Source organism: Puntigrus tetrazona, chromosome 16 (assembly GCF_018831695.1).
Source record: "Puntigrus tetrazona isolate hp1 chromosome 16, ASM1883169v1, whole genome shotgun sequence".
In the NCBI taxonomy this organism is placed as follows: Eukaryota; Metazoa; Chordata; class Actinopteri; order Cypriniformes; family Cyprinidae; genus Puntigrus; species Puntigrus tetrazona.
Window position 1 is genome coordinate 17,617,333 of NC_056714.1, and position 18,739 is coordinate 17,636,071.

An 18,739-nucleotide genomic window follows, 5' to 3' on the forward strand; every position below is an offset into this window, starting at 1 on the left:
TTTAAGTCCCCACGGCCTGTTCATCTGAGCTGCTTATGAAAAAGGGCAAAGCCTTGTGTTTTTCTTCTTACCACCTCCCTTCAATCCCAACTGATATCTACAGGATCTTCATCCTTAAACACCCACTCTTCATCTCTCTGTCTCTTTCATTCTCCACCTCCCGCTCTCTGTCTCTTTCTCCCTCTCTCTGTCTCTCTCCTGATTGGGATCTGCAGTCAAGCAGATTAACAAGCTCTGGCAGAAGAAGCAGGCAGCCCCCATACAATCACACACGCACACGCACACACACACACACACACACACACACACACACACACACACACACACACACACACACACACACACACACACTAGGCACGTGCAACACGAGGCGAGCGAGATGAGAGCAAAAAGAGAGAGATGTAGCAAGAGAGAAAAAGAGAGGCAGTGTGCATACATATGCGTCTGTTCAGTCATGCGTCAGTGTGAAAGCATGCCTGCCTGAATATGTGTGCGTGTGTACAGTGAGATGTAGGGTGAATGAGGGTTTTTCTCTGGGTGATTGTAAGCCACTTCATCATTTATAAACAGTGAATCTCCCTTACTTCATTTAAATCGTCTCGTTTTGCCTGTCTGTCTGTTTCTGTTTGGTCTATGAAAGTTAAATAACAGGTAAAACAGAGAAGACATAAACATGAGCCACAGAAAGGGCCTTCTGAACGGTACAGCCCCCAAAAACATCAGGCCAAACACTGGGAACTCTGCACCAGGTCTGCCTCTACTGTCACTCTGCCTCTCAATATTACATGAGACAGCCTTCAGCCTTTACGCACACAAAGCAGCCCAGTCAGGCTTGAGCTGATGTGGCCCACAGCGGCCTAACGCCCTCACCACAGTGCATGCACGCATACATACACACACACACACACATTCACTCACTCACTAACTCACTCTCTTAAGAGATTTCTGCAGCTGCAACCAACAGGAAACATGCACCTGTACCATTGGGGGCTTCTGCAAAAGAGTCATCAGTTTCTCAACATCACACACTCTACATAAGTATTCTCTCTCTGATGACTGCCTTTGAAACTGCATGGAATGACCACCTTACGTTGAAATAAACACTGCTTTTTTTGTACACACACACACACACACATTTGGTGTCTTAAAGGAACAGTTCAACCGAAAATTACAATTCAATATTTACCTACTATTATGTAATTCCTATAGTATTCCTATAGTATTTGTTCATAGTTTACAGTAAACAAGTTTATAGCAATAAAAAAAAATTGGACAAAAAAGGGCTAAATTTGTTCACGTGACTTGTGCACTACATTTCAGATCAGATAAAACACTTAAATATAAAAAAACTGCTGTTCACTGATGACCTTTCCTTCTAGTAAGCCCAAGAACCAAAGCAACCAAATAATTGAAGTGAGTACCTGTTCCATCAAACTTGGAAACAAGTCATTATTTTGTACTGGTTCGTTTCAATTCAATGCATGATCAAGTTGCACTGAATGATTCATTATGGAAAACATCTGAATTAAAGTGCATCAAGTCATCAACATCAACAACAAAACATGAGTTTAGAATACTATGAGAGTGAGAGAACAATGACAGAATTTTTTTACTTTTGGGTGAACTCTCTTTAATTTGGGCAGCATTTCAGCTATACTATTTGAGACACTTCTTAACTCTAATATGTTATTTTTTTTGTCAGTAAAAGACCTAAATATCAGTGATTCCAAAAAAATTTAATTTTCATGTGAAGAATTTTGAATTCATTTATTTCAACGAAACACTTGCTCTTGTTCACAAGTTGCACTGAATTATTCATTATGAAATAATATGAATTTTTTTATTCAGGCAGCATTCAAACTATACTATCTGCAACACTCTTTAACTCTTCTGCTGAGGTTATATGATAGTTTTGTGTGAGTAAAATACCTCAACTTAAGTGGTTATTCATTCATAATCTTTCTTTCCGATAAGCTGGCAAATCAAAAATCCAATTCATAAATTGAGATCCAAAATTGCTTCATCCAGTTCATAAATTTCACTGAACTGCAGTACACCTTATGGGAAACAGCTGCTTTGGATAAATAAAGATATGAAACCTATAGAACTTTCATTTTTGAGTGAACAATTTTTTTAATTCATGCGGCGTTATACTGTCTGAGACACTCTTCCACTGCTGCTGTTCTCTCCATGTTAATGTTACGAGCCTTAGAACAACATGCCACACACATGCAGTCGCCATCTTGTTTTGGACGGGACAGACACCGGATGGGTACCGTGTGTGTGTTTGTGTGTAAGCCACTTTTTTCTCTCTGGCCAAAGGCAGGAGGTGGTAGAGGGTGCAGCTGTCCCTACCTCTCCTGTCCCACCATCGTCCAGGCAGTTAGCCAGAGCGTATAGAGATCCACCAGCCTCTGAACCACCCTCTCTTGACGTGCACACACACTCTCTCACACATGCGGCCGGCCTCCCTATGGGTGAGTGTTTAGCTATGCAAAAGCCTTGCCATTTCTTGAAGAAATTGCAATGTTGTTGATTTATGTTGTCACCAGGTTATAACCAAGGTATTTTGGTCACGGTAACAAGATAATACTACTAAGAACATTATAGTTTTATGTTGATTAAGTCAAATTAGATTGGTTTTATCATGGTATATAATGAAAGTTCACTATTTAATGAAGTGACAAATTTAGCTTTGGTTACAGTATTCGATAAAGGTCAAAATAAACGAGGAGAAACGTCGTGAAAAAAAAAGTCATTGCAATTACAGACATTCCTATTTGGATGGGATCTTTCTCAGAGGACTTGTGTGTTAGCCGGAAAACAGCAGGTAATTTGTTCTGTGATTTTAACAAGGTTTCTGTGAAAAACACAGAAATTCACCTGGCCTTCTCAGGGGAAAAAAAGTCCAAAATAGGGCTATTGACTGAACTATTGCAACCAAATTAACATGGTCCACCAAAGACAGGAAAGAAAGAAAATGAAGAGAATGAGCAAACAAATAAAGGACAAATGAGACCAACAAACAAACTAAAAAAACTTCCTGCCACCTGAAATTGAGGGGATTCATGGTGGGCTTGTATTTCTGTGTTACCTCGATGATGTCTGCGTTGGTCCTGCTTTCGTGCGGCTCATTGTACTCGGTGTATTTGAGGAGCACTTTGTCCATGTCGGTGCTGGCATACTGGAAGAGCTTGTTTGAGTGATTGAAAATAATGAGGGCAATCTCGCAGTCACACAACACACTGAGCTCATAAGCTTTCTTCATCAGACCAAACTTCCGTTTGGTGAAGGTCACCTGTGGATACAGAGAGAAAGACTGGGTTAGACAGGGTGAAAAAAAGGATGATTGAGATGAAGGATGAGAACGGAAAGTTTAAAAAAAAAGGTAGTACACTTATAGTCCACCTAAAACAACCAATTTATGTTGTTTCAAACCAGTATGGCTTTTTTCATCTGTGAAACTCAAAAAAATATATACTGAAGAACCTATTTCATTTTAAATTGGAGATTCAAGTTTCAAAAAGCATGTAAAAGCATCATTACTGTATCATGAACATGGTCTTCTAAATAACTAAATAAGATATTCAAAGGGATATACTGAAATTTAGGAAATTATTCACTGAAAATCTTGATGTACTCTAGGTGAGAGAAGAACTGATGTGTGATCCATCAACAAATCAATTTTTGGATTTTCAAAATGAGTCAGATAAACCATATCCACAATTCAGACTTATTTAATATTCCAAAAAAAAAAATTACTGTCTGGGAGGTCATAAATGCAAATATGGCTGTTAAACATGCCAGTAAAAATGGCATTTAATATTTAATATCATTAAACATAAAAAAGAAAATGTCTAGGTTAAACAGGGATGAGTGAAGAGATGAGAATGAGAGTGCTAGATCTCATGCAATTTTGTTCTTAGGTAAATTTTGTAGTTGCTATACAACGTTGGTCAAAATTTGCACTTACTACTGATATTTCTATTTCTATGGTGCTTTTGTGTTGTTTTCAAAGCATGAAAGCTCCTGTCACTGTTCATTGTGATAGCAAGAGCAAAATTAACCAATTCTTCAAAATATATTTTTTGTAACTTAACAGTAGACAGGTCTGGAAAACCAAGTCTGGAAAGATCTGGAATGAAATAAAGCTGAAAAAATAAAGACAGGATTTTTAAAGTGTTTCGTGAATCAGTCCAATAGGAATTTTTGCAGTGCACAGAGGTTGACTCAGGATTAGCCACCGAAGAGCCGGTTTTTACTTTCTCAGAGCTGACCAAACAGCTTTCTACTGCTTTCTTGCTCTCTTCTAGCAAAAGTGCCACCTCTAGACAAAGTTTTTCTGCTCAAACCCAAGACTCCTTAACCTTAAGAGCTCGACAGTGTTAGCAGACAGTGATTGCATCTCTGTAAATAAAAGCCCTTTTCCATTAGGTGAAAGAATCTCCTCCACCTCAACAATCAGAGAGCTGATGTTCCATCTCTCCACACCAGCACCAGGATAAACACCAGCAACATAATTGCCATCGAAAATAGAAATCGCAGGTAACCAATGGCAACAGGAGAACACAACTTTATCATTGTGAAGAATGTTGAGAGGCAGCGACCTGACTTCTTTCCGCTCCTCTCTCGATCCAATTAACCTCAGGGCCGAATGCTTACCTACTGACCTTTACTGCACACGCGGACTCTAGCTCGCTCTCTCACCTGCTGCCGTCTGTCAGTTCTGGATACCTCTGTTCTTCTACACCTCTCCTATATACTCGCCTCTATGCTGGAGTTTGGTAATTAAAAGGCACATTTTATTGCAGCAAGGACTGTAGTTCATGTCCTTTTCTCGCACTCTTTAATTCCTTAATTGCTCAAATACCTGTTACACCACAGGAAGGTCGATAGGACAAGATGTGGAAGGCAGAATCATTTTCCGGAAGAAATCTCAATTAAAAGTGATATTTAGTACAAAATAAGGCCTAATCTGGGTCAGACAAACTACAAGACTTTTTTGTAACTTTGTTAAAAATATGATTAGTCAGGCACACCTGAGGGAGACAGAGTGTGCTGACACAGCGAAGCAGGCTAAGGTTGAGTATGCACACCTGCTCCGGTCAGAGTTACTACACCTATCAGCACAACTGTGACCAGAAAAACATTTCCCACACATTCTAACCAACATGGATGGAAAGAATGCACACTAGTGAGTAGAACTTCTAACTCCAAACTAAACAATGGATTACTTTAAAGGGTTAGGTTAGGCTACTCCACCCCAAAATGAAAATTTTGTCATTAATCACTCACCCCCATGTCGTTCCAAACCCGTAAAAGCTTTGTTTATCCTCAGAACACAATTTAAGATATTTTGGATGGTGACGGTCCAATTGACTTCCAAACAGTTTGCACTGTGAAAGTGCAAAAAAAGTAGCCATCAGTGGTTCAACCATAACATTATGAAGCGATGTGAATAGTTTTTGTAAGGAAAGCAAACAAATGCAGCAACAGAAAGATACACTGTTTGTACAAATCAAACTGTGCAAAAAGTATTACAATGCCATCACAATGTTATGCTTGAACCACTGATGGCAGACAGAGCATTCCGACAACGTCTTTCATACTTTTCCGCACCTTCACAGTGAAGATTGTTTTGTTGTTTTGAAGACGAACAAATCTTACGGATTTGGAAAGACATGGGGATTAGTGATTTACAACAAAATAAAAAAATTTGCCATGGACCCTAAGCTACCAAAAGGATACTGTTATGAAGTTTGTGATTTAATGAGTTTTATATGATGGGGTTAACTGTTGGAACATGGGAAGCAGAGAGAACAGAAATTAAGCTTCAGGTGAATACAAACCAGCAAAAATCTAAACAAAACAATTAGCAAAACTGAAACCAAACTTACATTTTCATGACTTTAGGAATTTCACAATTAAATACCACTAAAATACCACATATTAATTTAAGGTTATGACAAGTTAAGGGTGTGTTTACACTTGTCATGTTTGATTTGTAACTCTGGCACGACTGGCCTGTACATTTGAGTACATGCGAATGCTACCATCTAAACCAAAAACAGGATGTATAATATTCTGAACTAGTGCTAAAACTTAAAGAAAGTAAAGGTAACTGTTATATGTAAAAATGAATGAAAACTTAACACAATCCTGCTGCATCAGTTGAGCCAGAAATTGAAAAACCTCACCACTCAAACAAACAGCGATGCCTTGAAAGAACTAGTGTTTATACCCTAAGGGAAGACAAGCTATGAGTAGTTAACGTGAGGTGTCTCTTCTTATTAAAGGGAATAGGAAAAACTACTTGCACACTTTAAAATCCACACTTAAACAATAAATCAACTGAAATCTTGCATTGGAGAAGATTTGATTTTGCCTCACACTGTTTGCCTTGAACAAGATATCTAAATCACAGATGCAACGTAAGGCAACTCACAAAAGTCCGAACGAATAAAAAAGATTTCTGTTAAAATCGCAATAATATCTTTGAGGCCCTCCTGAGTGTTTTCAGTTACGCATTTACAGCTGAAAAGAAGTCTCTTATGTTAAACTAAAAATACTGCTACCGTAGACAGTCAGGCTTCGCACTCACCTGTCTGTTACGCTCATCTGTGATTCGTTGAATCTGGATCTTTTTCCTCCCCATGGCTGCTGTGATTGGCCGAGCAGGGGTGGGGGCAAGGTTGGGGGTGGTGAGGTCAGAGGTCAGAATTTCTCGAGGCAGTTACGGGAGCACAAACGGCGACTGGTCGCCTCTGTGTATGAAGATGTGTGTGTGTGTGAGAGAGTCTCTCTCTCTCTCCGTATGCCACCTGTCTGAGGCAGCTGGGCTCACCCGTCTTCCTCCACTGATATAAAAAAGGAAGGAGGGAAGGAAGAAAGAAAGTATGTGGCCTCCTGGTAGGGCCTTCAGATCATTGTCTGCTCAGGGTGCATGTCATCCGACAGGTGTCTTTTCTGATATCCAAACCCCCCTGGAAAAATCTGCTGATGAAGATGAAGATGGTCTTGTGATGAATTCTGTGAAAGAAAAGAGTGACCAGAACTTAACATTTTAAATACATTAAACATTTTTTTAAACATGCTGGTCAACATTAGAGCAGTTTTATGTTTTTGAAAGAAGTATATTATGCTTACCAAGGCTGCATTTATTTTTAATTAATATCGCAGTAAATTTTTTTAAATATTTGTACAATTTAAAAAAACTGTTTCCTAATTTAATATGCTTTCAATTGTAATTTATTTCTGTGATGACTAAGCTGAATTTTCATCAGTGATTATTTAACTCATATCACATTTCAGAAATCTCTGCGATATGCTGATTTGACGTGCTTATTATTATCAATGTTGCAAACAGTTCTGGATATATTTTGTGTAAAAGTTGCGTAAATTATTATGATTTTTTTTAAAGAACAGCATTTATTTTAAATTTGATTTCTTTCATAACTGTAAATAATATCTTAGCGGTCACTTTTGTTCAATCAATGTATCCTTGCTGAATAAAAACATTTATTTTAATATTTTTTTAATATCTTACTGACCCCAAATTGTGACCAATGGTGTACATCAACATTTGCAATATGTTTACGCAATTAATTGTATTAATTTAACAGCCCAACAAACTACAACAGAATAGCATGCTCTGCTACCTACTTCTGTCATTTAAAGAGGAAAAAAACTTGATAAAATTATTCTTAATCATTCTTCTCAATAATTTGGAACACAAAGCTTCTACCAGTGAGCTTGTCAAATAATCCGCGGCCTGTGATTATTGTGTCACCTACTCACTCAACCCTATATTTATGCAAATGAAGGTTGAATTTCAAGCCACCAAAGTTTAGGGTTCCCACACTTTTCTTGTCAGTAAATTTCCATTATTTTTCCAGGATTTTTACAAATCCATTTATAATGATCAGACTCACAATTAGTCATTTCTAGTAACTCAAATAATTCAAACCTCATAATGAACTAAAATAACAATTTCCATGATTATTTTTAAGATATTGTCAATTTATGTTTCAAGCATGGAATTCACACAGATTTTCTGATATTGCTAGGCTTGAGGAACATAATGGGATCCCTTAAACTTGTAAAAAAAAAACGCTGCCAGGACAGAATAAACAAACCTCACCTCCACTATAACTAGATTTCCCCTAAACAACACATTGCATGACATCCACATACAGCTGGGCAGAGACCCTTTCTGCAGCCTGACAGAGCCTGATTATATGTTCTCGTTCACAAACCGCTGACGCTGATGTCGCTTACAGACCTAAAGCATCTACACCTGCAGGGAAACACCTGCTGAAGTGTCTCTGTGCTTGAGTGTGTCATCCAGCAGCACTCACAGTCTTCTCTCACTAACAAGTCTCCCTTTTAGCTGTTTAGTCGACGTGGATATTTTAGCCGCGTTTGAAGGTTAAGTGAATTTTTCACTTTATAATAATAATAATAAATAAAAAAAGCCGCGTTGCAACAAACAGTGAGAACAGATGCCTGGGAGCGAGATGGCACAAGTTTGTGTGTGTGCGTATGAATGAACGGCTGCATGAATGGATTTACTGCAGCCTAAGAATTGTCATATGGGCCAGGATAATTTTAAAACATGCTATTATTATCTCTGCCTTCGATTAAAAAACAACTAAGGGCTTAAAACAGAATTCTATATATACATCCAGACTGTACACACTGACGCTCACACATCCCCAAATGACTGCTGACACAAGCAGACTCCCTGATCAGGGAAGCCTGCAAACTTCCTCATTTCCTCTTTTTGGGTCAAAGTGCATATGCTTAAGTGAGTCTGACCAACTCGAATTACAAGTTCTTATTTCCTTGCAATAAAAAGCCCAAATTATGCCATTCAAGTCTCGACTTGACATGAATTCTAGGGCCTCTTGGTGAAAGCGCACAAATAATAAGCATACTTCATAGTTATTGTTGAGTAGAACCATATTAAAGAGACTGCAAAAAACTCTTCCACCTTGTTCCTGCAAAACAAATTCCTTCTGGAAAACTCTTTCAAAGGCTTGTGGTTTGTCTGAGACGACTGACATGTCAAAATTACATCACAGCAATCCTAAAAAAATGGCTCTGTGAGAAGGCAAAATTGTCAACTACTTTTTTTTTTTTTTTTTGTCTTTTTTTAAGAAGCAGACAGGAAATATATTTTCCATTACAGGCTTCTAAGCTTATGGAAATTGAACAAAGCAACAAAAAGCATGTATGTAACAGTTAAATGAGATTTTTGCCAGTTGCGATTTAATTGTGTGGTTATGGCATCAGTTTTAATTTGGTCACTGAATTTCACATCAGGCTTAAAAATTCAGTATTAGCATACGATCGGAACTCTACTCCCCTACTAACTAATGACTTCCGGTCTGTCGTTACCTAAAAAGAGTAAAAAGTGTCTTGAACAAAAGCAGTTCACCCTGTTAACTTCAGTGTTCCCCTTTCATAATAAAACAACATATGAAAAGGACATATAAAACTATCAAACTCACCGTCAATTTTTGTTTGTTCTAACATCGAGAGTGACAGAAAAGGTCAGAATGCAGTAACTCAAAAACTCTTATACACAATCCAAGCTGCTGGGCATGACAAAACAATCCCTGTCACAAGCTTCATCACTTCTTTCACAGTAAGTGTGGGTCTGTGTGTATGTATGTTTATGAGAGTTTTATAACTCCAAATGGAGAGGATGTGTCGACGGGAAAGGTTTCCTCAGCCGGCCGTCAGCAGCACAGGCTTGAGTTCAAAGTGACTCGGAGTGCGTTTGTGTGTTTTGGTCTGTGGGGCCAATACATGAAAAGACTTCTTTATCTGCAATGAGAGTCAGAGTTTGACCTTTAACCCTGTGAGCGCTCTGAGGGGCTAATTCCCAGCTCTGATCTCAGTCGCTTCACAAGGGACCTGGAAAGTGTCCTCAGACTGCGGTTCCTCACAGTCAGACTCTCTAAGCATAGAGAACTCATGAAGTACTGCTTGATAATGCTGAAACTTGATAATGTTATTCAAACTGGGGGCTGCAGGAGAATATTATAAGACAAAACAAAACAAAAAAACAACAACAACATTTCAAATTAAATATTAAATATAATTTAATTTTTTTTTTGAAATATCAAGTCAATTATTTTTTTATATTATTGTATAAAACTAAAATATTTATTAAAAATAAACTAAATTAAAAGAATTATATTTCACTATACTGATAACATTATATTTAAAATATAAAAAATGCATCTAATTTTGTGAATAATAGAAACAATGATGGATGACGGTATGACATATTAAACTAATTATTAAGTTTTATCAGGAAACTAAAAGTAGTTTTGGTGCATACGACACTTGTACCACAAATGCCATGGTGTTAGGGTGTACTATATGGTTTTTAGCACATTTTATGCGGTTGCTAAAATGTGCTTGAATTCAAAAGAGCCCAGAAGCTGCGAGAGTCCTTGTCAATGTGATATTTTTTAAAAAATGTAGTTTATTAACTGGCAGGTGGGAACCGCAAGTCTTATTGCTGAGAAAAACAACAGCACACTTTCAACAGGCTGCATGATTTTAAGCATTATGTAAGTTTGTAGAACAAACAGTACGGGACAGATTACATGACAAAGTTGGGGAACTCTGGGGTTTGTTCAGATGTCTAACCTTGAGGGTTAGCGAGCACCGCAATTAAACAAAAAACTAAAAAACAAAGACGTTTACTGATAAAAACACTGGTTCCTTTCCGTTTTCTCAACTAGGGAAACCCCCCGCAACAAAAACAAAAACCTTCTTATCTTAAATTAGTCAAGCTCATTAAAACCAACGCACAATAAATAAACACGCATTCATGTACCCAAGCGCAAGCACACGCATGCACACAAACACGTGTCAGCACAAGGCATTTCTCACAGCTCTCAGAGCAAAAAGGTGAGCCGTTGTATGATGCAGCTGTCACACACACATACAGGGGAAGGTGTTATAATTTTGAGTTGCGGCTTGCTCATACCACTGAGGAAATCCTGCGGAACCAAGCTTCAGCGTGCAACACAAGCAAAACAACATTTACACAGGCTTGCAAACAAGTGAAAAAAACACCTTGGTGTAAACACGTCCAAAGACGCACACTGCTAGTGAAGAAGAACCCAAAGGGGGAGTGTGGGGTGGGGTGGCCTTTTACTACATCGAGAAAATTCTCCATCTTCAAGCAGCTTGGACCCACACGGTTGGGCTGCAGTGCTTCTCGCAAGGACTCTGAAGTACCAGAGCTCCGCTGGGATAAGCGCACGCTGCCCTCGTCCATGTGTGGGCATATGGTATTCTGCGCGAGCGTGTATGCGTGTGTAAGCATATCTCCTCCGCGGGGTGTGTGTGAGAGAGTCCAGTTTTGTTATCCCTGCCTGTAACTAGAGGCAGAGTGGCCTGGGGCTTGGAGATAAGGGACCGTGCCAGAACTGGGCTTGGACCGGGTCCAAAGCTGTGCTGAGAAATCCATCACCTTCCCAGCTCAGAGCGGGAGGTCACCGACTGGGACAGAGAGTTGTTTAATTCGGCCGTTTACAGTTTCCGTACATTGGTGCTATACAAAACGCCCCATGACCAAAGCTCTGTCACCGCCAGCAATATCTCGGCACTCCCGGAGCCAATAAAAGCTATTTTGTACTGAGAAAGAAAGCTAGGCCTGCTGATTGAGATATTCTTACACTAAGAATGTAAAGTATAATGAATGTGAATGGAGACCAGTGTACCAATGAATGCATATATAATGTAAAATCAATGATTCCAAGTGGAAATTTCATTTTACAAACTTACTGAAAAAAAAAAGGCATTTTACACATTAACTCAAAAAAGTAATATATTATAATATATATATATATATATATATATATATATATATATTATTTCAATCCAATGACAATATTGAAAAAAATGGAACTGCTGATCCGGGTTATCTCATATCAGCAATAAATCATTTCTTATCACTACAAAACTCAAATGCTAATGACTCCAAGATAAGACACACTTTAATTTTCTTCATACTTTTTCCTGGTCTTGTGGTGCATAATTCATTTGCATGTGTGATTGCAAATTTTAAAAATGGTCTTCAAAAAGCAATTCATCCTTTTGAACTACCTGTCATTTAGAAGCCGCTTTTCATCAAAGCAATTCCCAATGGATAAAATCAAGCTGAAGTCTTGTTGAATATGCCTTTTTGTTCAGAAATAAGCAACATTATGGATATGGATGGACAATATTGGTACAATATCAGTTTTTGACTAAACAAATGTAACGTATAGGTTAATTTCCACTATTAACTAGCAACACTGTCACTAGCAATTGTCTTTAACAAATTGTAAACACTAGTCACATTTACAATTAATCTTGAGTGTTTTTTTTTTTTTAAAAGAACAATATTTTAATAAAGGCCATTTTGCCAGCCATAATTTTACCATCTGACTAATCATTAGCATATTGGTATCAGCCAGAATTGCAAAAGCTAAATAGGTCACAAATGCCGTTTAAAGCTTAATTGCCAAACTAAACTAGAATAGAACGAAATCAAACAAGCTTATCTGCTATATGACTTATGAAAAAGACAAAAAACAAGCTTGGCTGGTCCAACATGGAGCCACAAAGCAACTGTGGTGGAGCAAAGGTGTTTTGAGGAGACACCCTCATGCTCATTGGTTTTGAGTGCTGTTCAAAACATTAGCAGCAGCTAAACTGGGGCAAAAATGGAGCCCTGCGAGACCCTCCAGCGATTTACTCCAACCTTGGGGTTGTGCTGCCAGCACCAACTGCAGGATATTTCCAGCCTGTTGACTCAACCTCCCTGCACGGCAGGAACTCACCCTGGCCAATATGGCTACTCGGCTGCTGACCGCAGCGCATGATTTCTGTTTTTCAACACAGCCATTTGTCCCGTACACAACGTATACTGATGATATGGCGGTGTTCGATGCCGAGTGCCGTCACTGGACATCCTCCAGGAGCGGGGAGATAGGTGGCGTAACGTCTGCCAAACCACAAGCGTAACCCAATCTCTGAGATGGGGGAGGGCGGTGGGTGCTGCACTGCAAGGACAGCATTTCAGGGGGAGGGGTGTAATGGATCTGTGGTCTTCGGCTTGTGAATCACACCATCGCTGTCTGTCTCGTCAACTCTGAGAGCAAACTACAATGCAAGGTTACCAATTTTAACCGTAAAAAAAAAATGTTTTTTGGTATTAGGCCATATAATTCAATGAGTTTCGTCCATACTTATTTGACAAACAAAACACTTGACAACAGATGAAACAGTTGTCTGTTGTGTTGTCTGCAGTACTATAGGCTGTTGTTTACACCAACTTATCGTTCCCAGCATCAGTGTGGACAATGTGGTCAAACTTGTCAGTTTACAGTACTGCCACATGGCTGAACAAAGCCAAAGTGACAAAACTCTTAGGCTACTGCATGAGGCTTCCTATGAAGGCTAGCATGCTGTTCTAGGGTCAGGTACATCTTTTTCACTCTCACCCACCATGACCCTGATCCACCACTAAAGGTCTTGGAGACACACACACGCAGATACGCACACCTTCCTTTGCGGCGTAACGTTAGTGACATCAAGGTGACAACTGGAAAGGAGGGTGTGTTGCCAGAGGTTTGTCATGACCACGTCATGAGCGGCTGGTTACACAACAAAACAAAAGATTTTTTGGTTCGAACAAAAGATAAGCTTGTCGGTTCAGTAATATATCAAAATCACAATCAGAAGACAAGCTAGACAAGGAAAAAGATGTCATTCGTATTTCTGTAGAAAAGCTCAAGGGCGAAAGAAAAGCGCAAGTAATGCTGGATAATGAGACACAATAATCTGATACGCTACAAGACTGGCAGCTATAAACATACATTCTGATCTTTCTTTCCTGTTAATATTGACATACTGAAAAGCACTTTAAACAATCATCTTTTTTCTGCTATGACTACACAGTTCTCAGAAGAAAAAGTAAAACTATTATTCAAACAAATAAATCTGTTCTTAAGTGGAAAAATAAAATAATTACATATACGGGTAGTTGACGTATCAGTGTATCCTAAGGTGAGACTGAAAAAACCCTCTAACATTGGAGATAAACATCTCTCATGCTATTGGTAACTAAGAATGATGATATATTTGTGTGTTAAGTTTTATTTTTTTATGTCACATCATAGGACAATCCAATTTTTTATTTGTCAACTATCCATACACATATATATATACACAATTTAAAATAATCGTGTATTTGTTATTTATATATTTGTAATATAATTTATGCGATGACAAATTTTCTGAATTATTACTCCAGTCTACAGTATCACATGGTCTTTCAGAGACCATTCAAACAAGCTGAATTGGTGATCAAACAGCAACTCTTATTATCAGTGCTGAAAACGGTTGTGCTGATTAAACTGTGATGCTTTTTTAGTATTCTTTGACAGAAAAGAATGCTCAAAAGAACAATATTTAAATGAAATAGAAATATTTTATAACATAAAATCTCTCTACTGTCCTATGTCCTTGCTAAATAAAATTAAAAAAAAAAAAAAAAAAAAAAAAAAAAAGATTCTGAAAGGCGTTGTTCATTTTTCATATTTAACTATCAAATAATGCTGGTAAAATCATTAGACAGTATATCATATATATATAACATATATGAATTCCTATTCCAGCAAACTAAAAAGAAGTAGTATTGTGACAAAGTTGCACAAAAAGCCAAAGAAAGATTGAGAGAGGCAGACAGAGATGTGAACTGCTCTGCGTGTAGAGTGAAGCTGTCATGCATTACAGCACATGGTCCTGTCACACCACACCACTCTTCAACGCTCGGAAATACCCTGAAGGCAACACATTGTTCATGTCAACCTGATCTCTTAGTGACGTTTACGGAATATACAAATCTAAAAAACAAACTACTAAACTATTTTAGGATGGTACTGCTCTATTTTTGTGTCACACTTATTTTTTTTCTTTATAGAAACCAAAGCATTCAAGTACGAAACTAGGTAAAAAGAAAAGTTATAAAAAAGAAAAAACAGAAAGTTACACTTAATATCTTAATATTAATATATAAACTCCTTACCCCTTACAAGTAACGATGAACAAAAAGCCTCACGGTTCCTTTCCAGCGACCCAATCGAGCAACAAATAAAATCCAAGCGGACTAAAGCATAGCTCGTCCCATGACCTGGCTGACAGTGGAGACCGGTTCAGAAATGAGCTTCTAATGCAGAGCGCTCAGACCCCCAGCCCTCCTCTCAGAGACCCCCACCCTCAGCCTTTGCCCTAATATGCCTTTAGCAACTGCCTTCAATCCATCAGTGTCTTTGGATGTAATTGAGAGGGTGGATGGGTGTCAGGATTGGGACGCTTGTCAGTATGTCAGATCCTCTGTTCTCCTGCCTGTACATGTGTGTGTTAAATGTAGTGGCAGCTGCCTACACACCTTTTGTTCCGACACCCCCTTGCGACGTCTCTGCTGTCACAGCTGTAGCAAATTCAACTTTTCGGGTCCAAAGCTGCTGCAGGCGACACCCCACGCTGGATCTTTTTTTCCAAAAAAATCCAGCACACTAGCTCTACGTTTAGTACGGAAACCTTTTTGATGCATGAAAAAAGTAGCAATAACCTGTTGTTTTCGATCTTTTTGGAAGAACAATCATGGTTTCACAGAGAACAAATCTCAAGATTTAGCCTTTCCTGACCTCAAAATCTCAGAAGGGCTTTTGGGGGGGTGTGGGAATGCAAAGGCCATGGGTCTGTAAAACTGCAATGTCAAAGAGTTTCCAATGGGAGGGACGAAAAAAAAAAAAAAAAAAAAAAACATTTTGGGCACACATCACGCTCTGGCACTGAGAACGTTATGGGTTGAAGAGGAGGTCTGGACACTGCGGTTTCTCACAAAGAGTAACTTATATGGATAAATGTTGTGGATAAGAGAATGGGGGGAAATGAAACCCTCCCTGTGCTAAAATCAAGCTGGAAATCTGCCATTAGTGAGAAAAAATATATACAAACATCTTTAACGTAACACACACACGGGCCAAAATGAAGAGCACACGATTGCTAGAGCAACAAAAATCATTGACTGGTCATCAGTCTGCTAAGATCCTGTTTCCTTGTTTGGTCTTGTTTGTTAAAAAAAAAAAAGGATAATACAACTAAATTCAATAAACAACATAAATCACAACCATGTAGAAACACTTTACTTGTGCATATTGGCCAAGTCTTCATTATATATGAAAGTTACAATGCACCAGCTAATGTTGGCTAATTTTTGAGGTTATAGTTAGTTTTTCCAGCAAAAGTGTATCTAATGAATTTATGGCGTTACAATGTAACTGTATTATTTCAATGTAGCTGTAACATTTTAAAACACGCTTTTAAACACACACAAAATAAATGAATAGCTAATTATTTGTCATGAAACCAAAGTCAGAACAGAACCAAAAAACTAATTGTTTTTTATTTTTTACATTTAATTAATTGCTTACCATTTTTAATAAAATTGTGTATGGAGTATGACACTTTCATTCATTCTTTAACAGTCAGACTCAAAATCATTTTACATTCTTCAAAACATGAACGAAAGATGATTTTGCACAGGATATGAGCAAAGATGGTTTCATTTCCCTGTTTGCGTGTTGTCATACAAACACAACACAGCATAAATCCAGGAAGCAGATTTTCAGGGATTTTTTAGCTCCACATATAAGGTATGGGCAGAAACAAACGTCAGTAACTCCATCACGTCTTTCCATATCCCCTTTCCCAGAAAACGCACCGTCATAAGAGGACTCCCATACCAGAAACAGCTGCGTGCATGTGGCCTTTTAACTAACCAGACCAAATAAGAGAACAAACTCTATCCTTTTTTAATGACTCCAGTTGAGTTCCGCAGACAAATATCACTGTTAAAAGCTTCTTCCAGAAGTGCTTTAACATTTCAGATGTCCCTCAGTGAAATCTAGCTGAAGAATAAACATGCTGTTCTCGTGCACTGATGTAAAAGAAATGTGCTGAAAAGAATCAGTCCAATCCTCCATGCGGATGTCATCACCAAAACGCTCTGTAATTCAGAGAAACACTGCATCTCCCGACCTAGTCAGACAGTCACAGCTAAAGGGTAAAGGTCAAGATGAGCTAGATGAGTCCTAACAGACAACGCAACCTGTGTGTCTTTGCCTAAGCCCCTTCAGCTGCCACTCCAAAAGACAGCGCCACAATCTGAAATTGTTTCCTCTGACCCTTCAAACAGCTCTCGAGCAGCCACAAGAGCTTCTGTTAAACCAATACTTATTCCAAATCCATCAAGATTTACTCTAGACATTGACAAAAAAAATAACAAAAGGTAAAGCAATACATTATTTATGGTATAAACATGTTTTAGTACTTGCAAAATTCTCTGAAGAGCAGTCTGCACGATCCTGTAACTCAGGTGCTAAGGGTTTTTAGCAAGTTATTATGGAGTTCCTAGGGGTCTGTTTACTGGCTCTCTTCACATAAGCCCACACTAAATCCTCTATGGCCCCGTCTACACCTGATAGTAGCATGCATCGCCTGTGCTCTGATCACTAAAATTTGGAGGTGGCCTGGGAACGATTCTAATCACATTTAATGTAAATGTGTTTGCAAATGAAAATGCACAAGCTCTGTTAACACCCATAAAATCTGACCATTTATATTTTTCCTTTTTCTATATTTATTTATTGTACTTATGCATAATTTTAAACTGGCCAACTTTGGATCAACATACATGCATATAAAGCTTTCAAATATTTATTTACTTATTGCAATATTATTATTGTAACCTATAGGAGAACAAGTTGTAATTGCGGTCCAATATGTTTGATGTGTCTGCTGAACAAAATTAATTATGCTAACCATACAAAATTGTATTTAATACATCTGTAGTATATTATTGCTATATGGACATCCATCTATTTATGTCTGACTGATAACAAAATACTTCAATTTTACAAATTTTAAAATTGAATGACGCATTTTGTTAAAATACTTTAAAATGATATATTGCAAAAAGCACTACACAAATAAACTATAAAAACTACTGTTGTCAAACGATTAATCTCATTCTAATATATATATATATATATTCCTTGACATTTACCAAATATTACATTTATTAGTGTTTTGTTATTAGTACTTGTTAGTATTTTAAACTGTTAGCATAAAATTTACTTTTACTGAGGATTAGATGAAGGCGAGGGCAATCTAAATGTAAAACATAGAGGAAACAAGAGAGAATCAAAACTACAACAACGTTGCTTGTCATTGACAACTGTACAAATTCTCTAATATTGGCTGATAACTCTTATAGTACTACTCAATGCATGTACTATCATGCATGCCTAGATGATTTCACTGCAGCTTTTCACGTGCCAGTTGATCAGAGTCTACACCAGTCAAGGACATGAGTAAACGGCAGGGCCTTTGACGATTACGACAAAGAGCCATCAGCTGTCAGTAAGAGATGATGTCTTCTCTCTCCAATGTTTAGGAGGGTGAGAAGTGATGGGTCTCTGGTGTTAAAAAAAAACAATTCTCAAAAGGTATTTAACATGAGAGAAGCAGCCCACACACACACAGAGCTTCTACCGTCCTACTAAAGACTCAACGGAGCTCATTCTCTCTCAAACACACACACACACGCTTCTCAGAAACAGCTGACGTTTCAACAGGCAACAGCTGACAGGCTACAGGT

The 18,739-nt window shown here is 38.1% G+C and overlaps 1 protein-coding gene across 10 annotated transcripts in view; it reads right to left on the reverse strand.

Moving 5' to 3' along the window:
- mef2d (myocyte enhancer factor 2d) overlaps nt 1–18,739 on the reverse strand; it is a 53,926-nt gene that overhangs the window by 26,609 nt on the left and 8,578 nt on the right. For 8 of the 10 annotated variants that reach the window (XM_043260282.1, XM_043260278.1, XM_043260284.1 and 5 more), the window contains exons 2-3: nt 6,602–7,029; nt 3,095–3,298 (exon numbers count right to left, since the gene is read on the reverse strand). In XM_043260282.1, the coding sequence (XP_043116217.1) occupies nt 3,095–3,298; nt 6,602–6,655 (258 nt within the window). In that variant the 5' untranslated portion in view covers nt 6,656–7,029. Of the gene's footprint in view, nt 1–3,094; nt 3,299–6,601; nt 7,030–15,100; nt 15,251–18,739 lie in introns of those variants that run through there. The other 2 variants (XM_043260279.1, XM_043260280.1) reach the window with 2 other exon arrangements.